Source organism: Coregonus clupeaformis, chromosome 7 (genome assembly GCF_020615455.1).
Source record: "Coregonus clupeaformis isolate EN_2021a chromosome 7, ASM2061545v1, whole genome shotgun sequence".
Classification (NCBI taxonomy): Eukaryota; Metazoa; Chordata; class Actinopteri; order Salmoniformes; family Salmonidae; genus Coregonus; species Coregonus clupeaformis.
In genome coordinates this window covers 40542063-40555005 of record NC_059198.1, presented here as the reverse complement: position 1 = coordinate 40555005, position 12943 = coordinate 40542063, and the positions used below count along the sequence as shown (strand labels likewise).

Here is a 12943-nt window from a genome sequence, read left to right as displayed (position 1 = left end):
TCTCTGTCGCAGCACACCTATTAGACCGCAGTGCAGATTAAGCAAGGATTTGAGAATTGGCACTAAAATAGTTACAATATCAAGGTGTGCCACTGCCCCCAGAACCCGTATAGTCTAAAGGTGAGTAGCCTCACCTGCCAGGCTTCTAGCTTCTCCTAGAGAGAGAGAGGTATGTGATCTGGCTATGCAAGACTTATAGGGCAGTGTTTCCTATGCCATTATAGGACTTATCCAGCCTTTGTACCAGCAGTGTGTTTGGTGTGTGTTCCTTACAGGAGAGTTGCTGCCTGGTGCAATGCTCCACTGTTTACCAGTCCCCCCCTCTCTCTCCCTGACAATGAATCATGCTGAACTAATTCCTCTGCTACAAACACGCGGTGCGGCGGATGAAATGTTCTATGAAGGGATTTGACGGGACATCTGTTCCGTCGGAGGCACAAACACACGTTTCTATGGCAACCGTGCTGTTGAGACACTTGAGCGTGGTGGTCCAACCGCCATGACTTATATGTATGGGTTTTCTAGAGAGGATATTTTATTCACCAATATTTGGGTTTATTCTTCATGCTCTCCTTTTTCGCTCCCTCTGCTCTCTCCTTCACTCTCTATATGTCCTTTGCTGTCTCCATCACACTCTCTCTCTGTTACTCTCTCTTTCCTCCTCTCCCACACTCTCTCACTTTGTCTTCATCCCTCTCTCCCTCCCTCCATCCCAGGGCCAGTCGTTCCCCCCCAGCAGAAGTGGCTTCAAGGCAGGGATGAGGCTGGAGGGGATCGACCCTCTGCACCCCTCCATGTTCTGCGTCCTGTCCGTGGCAGAGGTGAGCTGCAACAGTGAGGGAGCTGGCCCAGCTCCAGACCAGCCTCAACCAAGGGCACACTGGGCCGGTCACACACTGTAATTGGATCTGTGATTGCAGTCCAGGCAGCACTGTATTGGGTGGAGGAAATGATTGCCCTTAACTGTTACTAACAAGGCCCTTGGTAGTTTTGTGTTGTCGATCTGTTTTTGATGTCATCCCTTTTGTGTTTAATTGTACAAGACCATAGCACCTGGGATGTGCGTATGACATCGACCACTTTACAAATGTACAAGATTGACATTAGCTGTCGGTTGTTGTATTTCCATTAGCAAACATCATATTGCGTCAAAGTCTCATAATTTGCAGTGGAAAAAAGTATTGCTGTTAAGGGCAAGGCCCTGCAAGTAGCCTGCTGTATTAGTCATGGGAATACAAAGCAGAATGACATCATGCCGTGGATTGATGTTTGGGATAGGGACCGCATGTACATCCATACATAATACTGTATTTTGTTTTTCAAAGGTGATCGGCTACCGATTACGGCTCCACATCGACAGCTACTCCGAATGCTATGACTTCTGGGTAAACGCAGACTCTCCGGATATCAGGCCAGCCGGATGGTGCGAGTCGACAGGACACCAGCTCCACCCACCAAAAGGTGAGCTACAGCAGATCAGCACACTGTTACCCTTTTGTCTTTACCCATTTCACTGTGACTCGTGACTATCGTGCTGACCCAAACCAAACTGTGCTGGCTCTGATATATTATTTTCACATGGTCCTTGTCAACATGGTTCAAATCAAGCAACTATGGTTGACCCAGGCCAGCTCAGTACAGCTTGGTTTATCTGAGCTCAGTTCTGCTCTCTGTAAGAGATTGTGCTTGTTTAATCGTAATTAAATATACTTCAGAACAGGAGAATGGGCTATAAACTATGCATGGAGAAATTTTATTTCAAGGGCCTCATCTTATTTCCACACTATCAGCATGTATCGCTAGTACACGGTAGTCTGTTGCACTACAAAGCACAGCAAATCATTTAATGTACCTGGCACAGTGTTTCCCCTAGGATTTTTTTCAGCAGCTGTGGTACCGGGGGGAGTCAGTGCTTGGGGGGGTCCTGGGGCATGCCCCCCCGTGAGATTTTTTTATTAGAATGACTGAGAAGGTCACTTCTGGTGACTTTTTAAAAGGACATTCTACTTACTCCAAAATGCATGCAAATTGAATTACAGTAAAACTTAAACGCAGAGTTTCAAATAGCCGCCTGTCCCTTTTAATAGTCAGGCAACGGCAAACATTTCAGAAAATAAACACCTGTTTCAAGTAAACGCCCGGTTTATTGTTTAGGAGGTTACCATGAATTGTTTACAAGGTTTAATGTTTGATTTGTTACATTACATAATTCAGTAATGACTCAAACAAAATGATGTCAATCATCTGATTTTATCGCCAGTAAGAAACTGTTAGCCATTGGCTGCTAACAGCCACTAGCTATCTGGCAAGCACAAAAACAGTCAACATCTTCGGGAGTAAAGACCCCCCAAAAAATCATCAGGTCACCCTCTAGTGGCGAAAGTAAGAACTGCAGAATATGCACAGTCAAAGAGGAGAATAATTATTCTGTCAAGGAATTCTTCTTTATTTATTATTATTTTTTAGGCATACTAAGACAACAGAAACGTGACACAGTGTGTAAATGATAACACATTAGTGCAGGAAATTAAGAAATGTATGAAAATGCTGGAAGTGAATGCTGGAATTAAACAATTAACTATGCAAATGAGCAAAAGCTGTGTGCATTAAGGAAATAGAAGCCTGTCTCCAATAAGCGTCTGTTGTGTCCAGTAATTTAAGCAAATAAACGCCTGGGCTATTAATTGAAGTTTTACGGTATGTTGAAACAATCTGAAATATAACTGATGCGCGCCACTGCACTGCAGGGAGATGATGAGGAGCAAGCGGTGGGCGTGCGCTCGTGGCTTTTATTTGCACCACTGCTCGCTGTTTGCAACAAATATATGTTGTTACTTGTCTCACTGATCTTAAAGGGATAGTGCGAGATTTTGGCAATTAAGCCCTTATACTACTTACCCAGATTCAGATGAACTTGTATGTCTCTGCATGCAGTTTGAAGGAAATTTCGCGAGCCATTGCTAACTAGTGTAAGCGCAATGAGTGAAAGTCTATGGGAACAGTTAGCATGCTAGCTGTTCCCATAGACTTAAAGTAAATGGGCTAACACTAGGTAGCAACTTCCTTCAAACTGCACGCAGAGACATAAAAATGGTATCCATGAGTTCATCTGACTGAGTGAGAAGAAAAAGGGCCAAAATCTCTTAATTGCCAAAATCTCGCACTATCCCTTTAAAAGCATGTCTCGGCAGAAATATATACTAGACAAAAATATAAACACAACATGTGAAGTGTTGGTCCCATGTTTCTCCCGAGTGGCGCAGTGGTCTAAGGCGCTGCATCGCAGTGCTAGCTGTGCCACTAGAGATCCTGGTTCGAATCCAGGCTCTGTCGTAGCCGGCCACGACCGGGAGACCCATGGGGCGGCGCACAATTTGCCCAGCGTCGTCCAGGGTAGGGGAGGGAATGGCCGGCAGGGATGTAGCTCAGTTGGTAGAGCATGGTGTTTTCAACGCCAGGGTTGTGGGTTCGTTTCCCACGGGGGGCCAGTATAAAAAATAAATAAATAATTACATGTAAGTCGCTCTGGATAAGAGCGTCTGCTAAATGACTAAAATGTAAATGTAAATGAAATAGAAGATCCCAGAAATGTTCCTTATGCACAAAAACCTTATTTCTCTCATATTTTGGGCACAAATTAGTTTACATCCCTGTTAGTGAACATTTCTGCCAAGATAATCCATCCACCTGACAGGTGTGGCATATCAAGAAGCTGATTAAACAGCATGATCATTACACAGGTGCACCTTGTGCTGGGGACAATAAAAGGCCACTCTAAAATGTGCAGTTTTGTCACACAACACAATGCCACAGATGTCTCAAGTTTTGAGGGAGCGTGCAATTCGCATGCTGACTGCAGGAATGTCCACCAGAGCTGTTGCCAGAGAATTGAATGTTAATTTCTCTACCATAAACCACCTCCAACGTCGTTATAGAGAATTTGGCAGTACGTCCAAACGGCCTCACAACCGCAGACCACGTGTAACCATGCCAGCCCAGGACCTCCACGTCCGGCTTCTTCACCTGCGGGATCGTCTGAGACCAGCCACTGGGACAGCTGATGAAACTGAGGAGTATTTCTGTTTGTAATAAAGCCCTTTTGTGGGGAAAAACTCATTCTAATTGGCAGGGCCTGGCTCCCCAGTGGGTGGGCCTGGCTCCCAAGTGGGTGGGCCTATGGTTGCGGCCCTGCCCAGTCATGTGAAATCCATAGATTAGGGCCTAATGAATTTATTTAAATTTACTGATTTCCTTATATGAACTCAGTAAAATCTTTGAAATTGTTGCATGTTGCGTTTATATTTTTGTTCAGTATATAATAAAAAATACATATGAATATAAATACAAATAAATAATGATATTTTTTGGAATGGCAGCAACGATTTACCAGCGAAGGGGCGCCTGGCACAACAATATATGTCAACACCCTAATCCCCTTTTATTTTCTTTCGTTCTCTCTCTCCCTTTTTTTTCTCCCCCTCTTTCTCTCACCCTTTCTCTCTCTGCACCATTTATTTTCAGGCTACAATGAAAGCGAGTTTAACTGGGAGAAATACCAAGAGGCTTGCAACGCTCAAGCTGCACCAAAGAATCTGTTTAAATCCCAAAATGGTGTAAGTGCTTGGTTGGGGTGCGGGAGTCAATGGAGGCTTAGCACTACTTTCTCCTGTAAAGACGGCCGGGGCCAAATGCTGACCTTCATTCACACAGCAGAACAGAACAATGTGTCCCAGTGGCTGTTGTAAAGCTCCCTCCACACTGCGGCAGAGACGCACCACTTTACTTCCTGTCGTTTTTTACAGTGACAAAAGCTGAAATATATATTGACTTGTAGTAATAGTAGAGGATTTTCAAATCTTGCCACAATATTTCCACTATATTGGCATATGTAAGTATGTACAAAGTAGTATTACCCTGAGGGTGAGATACTGCTTGATTTTAATGACGTAGGGAAATATAAATGATATGGTAATATCTCATTTTAAAACTCAACGTTTGTGCGCTCAAACCTTTCCCTTATGGAAAAACCACATGGATTCACATGTGGAAAACCACATGATTTCACATCTGAAATCATGTGAAAATATGTGTTATTGGAACACTTCACGTGACATTTCTTATGTGTTTTTGGAACATTTCACATGTGACATTTTACATGTGAAAATGTGTTTTTGGAACATTTCACATGTGACATTTCACATTTCACTCTACATGTGACTTTTCATTGGTGAAAATTTGTTTTTGGAACACTTTACGTGACATTTCACATGTGAAAACGTGTTATTGGAAAAATGTGTCATTATGAAACACACACATGACTTTTAACATAGTGTTTTCAAATTACATATTTGACACACTTTGACATACATGACTACATTGTGTGTGTTTATTTATACAGTAATTTTTATTCAACGTGGGATTTGAACACAACCTCTTGTCAATGACTGATTTCCTACACTTTGGATTTCAAAGTAAATCTCAGCTTCCTTAAAAATACACTAACTAGCGCTAGCACAATTGCTGACTAGCGTTAACACAATGACTGGAATTCTATAGGTATATGCTAGCATGCTAGCAGGTAATCATAGACTTCTAGTCATTATGCTAACGCTAGCTAGCATTGGCTCTCGAAACTACCTCTAACTTCCTTGATATTGGACACAGAGACATAGAAATGCACTCATTGCCAAAATCCCAAAGTATCCCTTTAAGGCCCAAGTGTGGTCATAATACAAAATTATACAAGATGTTTTACACTAATTTAAATCAGAATACAGCAGCATACTGTCATTTGCATACATTTGTCCTCTGTAGCTCAATTGGTAGAGCATGGCGCTTGTAACGCCAGGGTAGTGGGTTCGATCCCCGGGACCACCCATACATATAAATGTATGCACACATGACTGTAAGTCGCTTTGGATAAAAGCGTCTGCTAAATGGCATATTATATTATTTTAATGAAATAACACCTTCAAGTTGTTTGTATGTAATTTAGGCAAAGTGCAAAAATGTATGTTTGCAACTACAGTGCCTTCAGAAAGTATTCATACCCCTTGACTTATTCCACATGTTGTTGTTACAACCTGAATTCAAAATGATTAAATATTTTTTCTCACCCATCTACACACAATACCCCATAATGACAAAGTGAAAACATGTTTTTAGAAATATTTGCTAAATTATTGAAAATGAAATATGGAAATATCTAATTTACATAAGTATTCACACCCCAGAGTCAGTACTTTGTAGAAGCACCTTTGGCGTCGATTACAGCTGTGAGTCTTTTGGGGTAAGTCTCTAAGAGCTTTGCACACTTGGATTGTACATTTGCCCATTATTCTTTTCAGAATTATTCAAGCTCTGTCAAATTGGTTGTTGATCATTGCTAGACAACCATTTTCAGGTCTTGCCATAGATTTTCAAGCAGATTTAAGTCAAAACTGTAACTCGGCCACTCAGGAACATTCACTGTCTTCTTGGTAAGCAGTGTAGATTTGGTCTTGTGTTTTAGGTTATTGTCCTGCTGAAAGGGGAATTCATCTCCCAGTGTCTGGTGTGTGCTTAGCTCCATTCAGTTCTTTCTTATCCTGAAAAACTCCCCAGTCCTTACTGATTTACAAGCATACCCATAACATGATGCAGCCACCAACGTGCTTGAACATATGAAGAGTGGTACTCAGTGATGTGTTGTGTTGGATTTGCCCTAAACATAACACTTTGTATTCAGGGCAAAAAGTTAATTTCTTTGCATTTGTTTTTGCAGTATTACTTAAGTGCCGTGTTGCAAACAGGATGCATGTTTTGGAATATCTTTATTCTGTACAGGCTTCCTTCTTTTCACTCTGTCATTTAGGTTTGTATTGTTGAGTAACTACAATGTTGTTGATCCCATCCTCAGTGTACTCATATCACAACCATTAAACTCTGTAACTGATTTAAAATCGTCATTGGCCTCATGGTGAAATCCCAGAGCAGTTTCCATATTCTCCGGCAACTGAGTTAGGAAGGACGCCTGTATCTTTGTAGTGACTGGGTGTATTGATACACAATCCAAAGCCTAATTAATAACTTCACCATGCTCTAAGGGATATTTCTAACGTCTGTTTTTTTTGCCCATCTACCAATCTGTGCCCTTCTTTGCGAAGCATTGAAAAACCTCCCTGGTCTTTGTGGTTGAATCTGTGCTTGAAATGCACAACTCGATTGAGGGATCTTACAGATAATTGTATGTGTGGGGTACAGAGATGGGATAGTTATAAAAAAATCATGTTAACCACTATTATTGAACACGAAATGAGTCCATGCAACTTAACTTTGTTAAGCACATTTTTACTCCTGAACATATTTAGGCTTGCCAGAACAAAGGGGTTGAATACTTATTGACTGAAGACATTTCAACTTTACATTTTTTATTAATTTCAAAAATGTTCTACAAACAAAATTCCACTTTGACATTATGGGGTATTGTGTGTAGATCATTGACACAAAATCTAAATGTAATAAATGTAATACATTTCAAATTCAGGCTGTAACACAACAACATTTGGAAAAGTAAAGGGGTGTGAATACTTTCTGAAGGCACTGTATGTATAGCCAATCTCCATTATACCCATAGACCTGGTGGCGCAGCAGGAACTTCAGGTAACTAGCAACCAAGAGGTTGTGAGTTCAAATCCCAAGTGAGGTTGAGTCTTACTGTCTTACTGTCCTTTTAACATGAACACTTTAATTTAGCTGTAAAAATACAGTAACTTGTTGTAGATTTGCTGTATTTTCACTGCAACTAGACAAAAACCTCCAGGGGACCATGACACAGCATTCTAAGAATATCCTACAAATGTTCTTGGGGACATCCCTGGAACAAACCGGGAACTAGACAACCTGCAGTAAAAGTAAAATATTCTCAATGACATTTGGCACCTGGGTATCACGTAAAAATGTTCCATCCCCATCTTGTCAAATTTATTTCACATGAGATCATGTTTCCACATGTGCTCAAATGTTGTCACATGAAGTGCTCAAATGTTGTCATGTGTAGTTTCAAGTTATCACATGTTGCTATACATAAAATCATGTGATCACATGTGAAATTCATGTGGTTTTTCCGTAAGGGTTAAGGGCAGAATCTGTGTATGCTACGTCAATATTTACTTAAATCCTCCATTGACGTGAATGCAGGATTTCTTCTTTTAAGTTTAAAGTCAGAAAGAATTAAGCCCTTTGTGATGTGTCTCTCTGTGTGCCAACAGACCATGAGCACCTCTAAGTTTCAGGTGGGCATGAAACTGGAGGCAGTGGACAGAAAGAACCCATGCCTGGTGTGTGTGGCCTCGGTGGCCGACATCGTGGACAATCGCTTCCTGGTTCACTTTGACAACTGGGATGACACCTACGACTACTGGTGAGACACCCGCAATTTAGTTAACCCTTTACACTTGTGGGAATTGGCCTATATGGATAGGGCTAAATGTAAATGTTTCTTACAGAATAAATAAGAAAATGCATATGCATGGTAGCAATTAAAAGGGAACAGTTTGGAGATTAGGGGGACACAACAGTTCTCCTGACACAAGACTGAATCCAAACATTACACTGTTGATTTTATGTGCATTTTACATTTACTGTACATTTCGCCGCATTTGTTGATAACGAAATCTGAAAATACTCTGGATACATTCAGTAACATAAGAATATTCCTGGAAAATGTTGGGGTAGGTGCAACATAAGACAAAAAAATGACAAGGGTTTGAGTGAGAGGACTAACTGGTGTCTCCATGTGTCCACACACCTCTCCAAAGTGTGCACAGTTCCTAAGTAATTTCAATGATTTTTTTATGACTCAAAGAAGAGTCTTCAACTATAAGGTGCTTTTTTCTACATCTCCTAGCTGTGCTGTTGAAGAACTAGAGAAATCACAGTTGTAGATGTTATGTTTGGAACACAACCCTCGCATCCCTGCCATCACACAATTACTGTTGTTGTTTACGCAATCCAAAAATGGGCCATTTTTTAAAAGCTTGTTCTATTGCCAACATAAAATACGATCTTACAGTGTTAGGCTTTCACAAGGCAATTCAGAGAAACAGATCGTAATTTTGGTGCGCATAGAAAGGAGTCATGATTGCATTCAGGTGCGTGTTCCACAGTGAATTGTCTTGCTTGTATGACATCAAAGCAGTATTTATTATAATCCTCCATGTCTCAGCTTTCAAAATACATCGAGTCCTCTTAGTTTATAGCATTTCCCTGAGCTCTGACGTCATTTATAGCATGTTAATGTACAGTCAGTGCGTTCCAATTTAGGCGCTTATCAATGCCCAAAACTGCCATTTTCAACACGTATACGGGTATGAGTGTAAAGGGTTAAAACTGTTTTCCATTCTTTTAAATTCAGCTTTCTGTGAGTTAGAAGTTGATGAGAAAATTGGAGTGTGCGTGTGTGAAATTGGTAATCATTTCAGTTTAACTTCTCAGACTATGTTATGAGACACTATTTTTGATATGACTTAAGTAAACTTCAGCAAACTGGTTCTGTCTTCTCAAAGTTTGAAGTGTCTGTCTAGATTTACATTTTTGGGTATCTTGTTGCTACTTTGACTGTTAAATGAAGGAATTTGTCAAAATCAGACCAGAGGTTAAGGTGTTTTCTAAGTTCTAGCCAAAGGAGACGTGATCAACATTTGTTTACTGATGTTTACTGTCAGTAACTGATAGGTTACACATTAATGTTGTTTTGTAGCTGTTGTGCATGTCTCATGCAACTTATATTCTATTGTGTATACCGTATTTTCCGCACTATAAGGCGCACCGGAGTATAAGCCGCAGCAGCTAAATTGAATGATATTGAATGATGCGTACATATATAAGCCGCACTGGACTATAAGCCGCAAGTGTTTTAATGTTTAATTACCATATGTAAGGGTTCGTGCACAGAGGGGATTGTCGGGAAAGAGACAAACTGTCTTGCTCTCGTTCTGTCTCTCGTTCTGTCTCTCGTACCACTCTCGGTTCCACTTTTACTTTTGCGCGCTACCTGTCTCACTCTTTTCCGGCCTCCAGCTTTTCCTGCTGGAGCCAGCCGCTTAAAGGTGGGGGGCGCGGACCGGTCATAGAGCCCATAGAGTTAAAGTTGGTGGACTGTAACCTGTAAAATCCATAGATTTAGGAGGTCTTCTAGTGGCCGTTAGCTGTAAAAATCCATAGATTAGCCGCACCGTTATATAAGCCGCAGGGTCGAAAAATTTGAAAAAAGGCGCGGCTTATAGTCCGAAAATTACGGTAATTAGCTTTGTTACCTTACAGAGTGACAGAAGAGACAGTGTGTGGGTGCGCACATACAGTACCAGTCAAAAGTTTGGACACACCTACTCATTCAAGGGTTTTCATTTTCATTTTCTACATTGTTGAATAATAGTGAAGACATCAAAACTATAAAATAACACATATGGAATCATATAGTAACCAAAAAAGTGTTTTTCCAACAGTCTTGGAGTTCCCACATATGCTGAGCACTTGTTGGCTGCTTTTCCTTCACTCTGCGGTCCGACTCATCTCAAACCATCTCAATTGGGTTGAGGTCGGGGGATTGTGGAGGCCAGGTCATCTGATGCAGCACTCCATCACTCTCCTTCTTGGTAAAATAGCCCTTACACAGCCTGGAGGTGTGTTGAGTCATTGTCCTGTTGAAAAACAATGATAGTCCCACTAAGCCCAAACCAGATGAGATGGCGTATCGCTGCAGAAGGCTGTGGTAGCCATGCTGGTTAAGTGTGCCTTGAATTCTAAATAAATCACAGACAGTGTCACCAGCAAAGCACCCCCACACCATAACACCTCCTCTTCCATGCTTTACTGTGGGAACTACTTTTTGTGATTTAGAAGTTAATGAGAAAATGGAAAAGTGTGTGTGTGTGTGTGTGTGTGTGTGTGTGTGTGTGTGCGTGTGTGAAATTGGTCATCATTTCAGTTTAACTTCTCAGACTATGTTATGAGAAACTTTCAAAGTTCTTGAAATTGTCCGTATTGACTGACCTTCATGTCTTAAAGTAATGATGGACTGTTGTTTCTCTTTGCTTATTTGAGCTGTTCTTGCCATAATATGGACTTGGTCTTTTACCAAATAGGGCTATCTTCTGTATACCCCCTACCTTGTCACAACACAACTGATTGGCTCAAACGCATTAAGAAGGAAAGAAATTCCACAAATTAACTTTTTAAGAAGGCACACCTGTTAATTGAAATACATTCCAGGTGACTATCTCATGAAGTTGGTTGAGAGAATGCCAAGAGTGTGCAAAGCTGTCATCAAGGCAAAGGGTGGCTATTTGAAGAATCTCAAATATAAAATATATTTTGATTTGTTTAACTCTTTTGGTTACTACATGATTCCATATGTGTTATTTCATAGTTTTGATGTCTTCACTATTATTCTACAATGTAAAAAATAGTAAAAATAAAGAAAAACCCTTGAATGAGTAGGTGTGTCCAAACTTTTGACTGGTAGTGTATGTGCACGTGTGTGTGCATGATCTTTGTTTGTGTGTACATGCATCATCTTCAATGTAAGTTCTGTAGTCAGTGAATCAGTTACGGTTTACCTGCTAATTGCTAAGAGGAGTTTGATTGATTACATAGCATGTGACGCATGGCCCAATTCATCCAGTGAAAAGCTTGATGCATATTCCTTTTTCCTATGTCTTTTCCCTGTTTCTATGTGTCATACTGATACTTTCCAGTAGGAGAAGCTCCTAGCCTCCTAACTGCCTACAAAGACATACAGAAATCATGGTTCCCACAGTTCATTACATTCACACACTCATGCACACACTCAACATGTACACCCACACTCACAGTTTCTCTTACACACAGGCTCAAACACACTTGCATGCTCACACGTTCACAAACTTGCACGCATGCATGCATGCACACACACACACACACACACGCACGCACACACACCTTGCACACAATTTCATTCTCTCAGCCACTCCACTGGCTCACCGGAGAGCATGTGTGGAATTGTTGGACAAATACCATGGCCCAAGGGACATGGCAAGCACCATGATTGGCTATTCTGCACAATCACACAGCTGCTGTGTCATTTCAAAGCACACAGAAGATTAATGGAATTCCTATTGTATTGTCTGATTGGATGTGTTTGTAGGTACATGTTAATCTAGCCAGCCTGTACAGTAAGTGAAATTGCAATATTCTCCTGGTCACAAACCGGGTATTGTACATGTAAATTGCATTTAGAGGTTATTGTAATGTCTTACCCCAGGAGGATTGAAATCAAATTCCTATTGTACGTGTGTGTGTATAGATGAGGAAGTGTGTATGTAGGAAGATAATGTACAGTATGCTATGGTAAAGTGTAGTGTGTGTGTGTGTGTTTTAGGTGTGACGCCAGCAGCCCTCACATCCACCCAGTGGGCTGGTGCCAGGACCATGGACGACCTCTCACTGCACCTCAGGGTGGGTAGCTAGCCCAGCACACACAGTATACTGGACACAAAATATCTGTTGTGTGCAAGGTTATTTAGGATGCTGTTTGAATAGTGTCTGCTAAAATGACCTTGGCTCTTCCCCACTTCAGCCATATTTGGCTATTCCCCACTTTAGTCCCCATATTAGTAGAAAGACGTGAACCTTTTATCATAAATCCCCCTTAATCTTCCATGTCAATTCAAGAGTTATTCATTTAATTTCCGCACTAATTTGCTGGTAAATTGTCCCCTTCCACCACACACTTTTTAAAGACCTTGAAAGAATCATAACTCATATTGTATGGCGATAGGACATCAGTAGGACATTAATTTATATGTATGACACATGCATCATCTTGAATGAGAAACTTAATCACAGCTGTTCTTTAGTGATGCATGCCCTTCAATGCATAACAAAAATCTAATCAGACAGGTTTCTTACATGGAAGATACATTGG

At 41.0% G+C, this 12943-nt stretch overlaps 1 protein-coding gene across 2 annotated transcripts in view; it reads left to right on the top strand.

The window, feature by feature from the left end:
• Window positions 1-12943, top strand: part of LOC121569179 (lethal(3)malignant brain tumor-like protein 4) — a 137385-nt gene that overhangs the window by 15799 nt on the left and 108643 nt on the right. For both annotated transcript variants that reach the window (XM_041879904.2, XM_041879903.2), the window contains exons 6-10: window positions 717-821; window positions 1326-1461; window positions 4522-4613; window positions 8250-8401; window positions 12398-12474. In XM_041879904.2, coding sequence (XP_041735838.2) covers window positions 717-821; window positions 1326-1461; window positions 4522-4613; window positions 8250-8401; window positions 12398-12474 — 562 coding nt within the window. The remainder of the gene's footprint in view (window positions 1-716; window positions 822-1325; window positions 1462-4521; window positions 4614-8249; window positions 8402-12397; window positions 12475-12943) is intronic.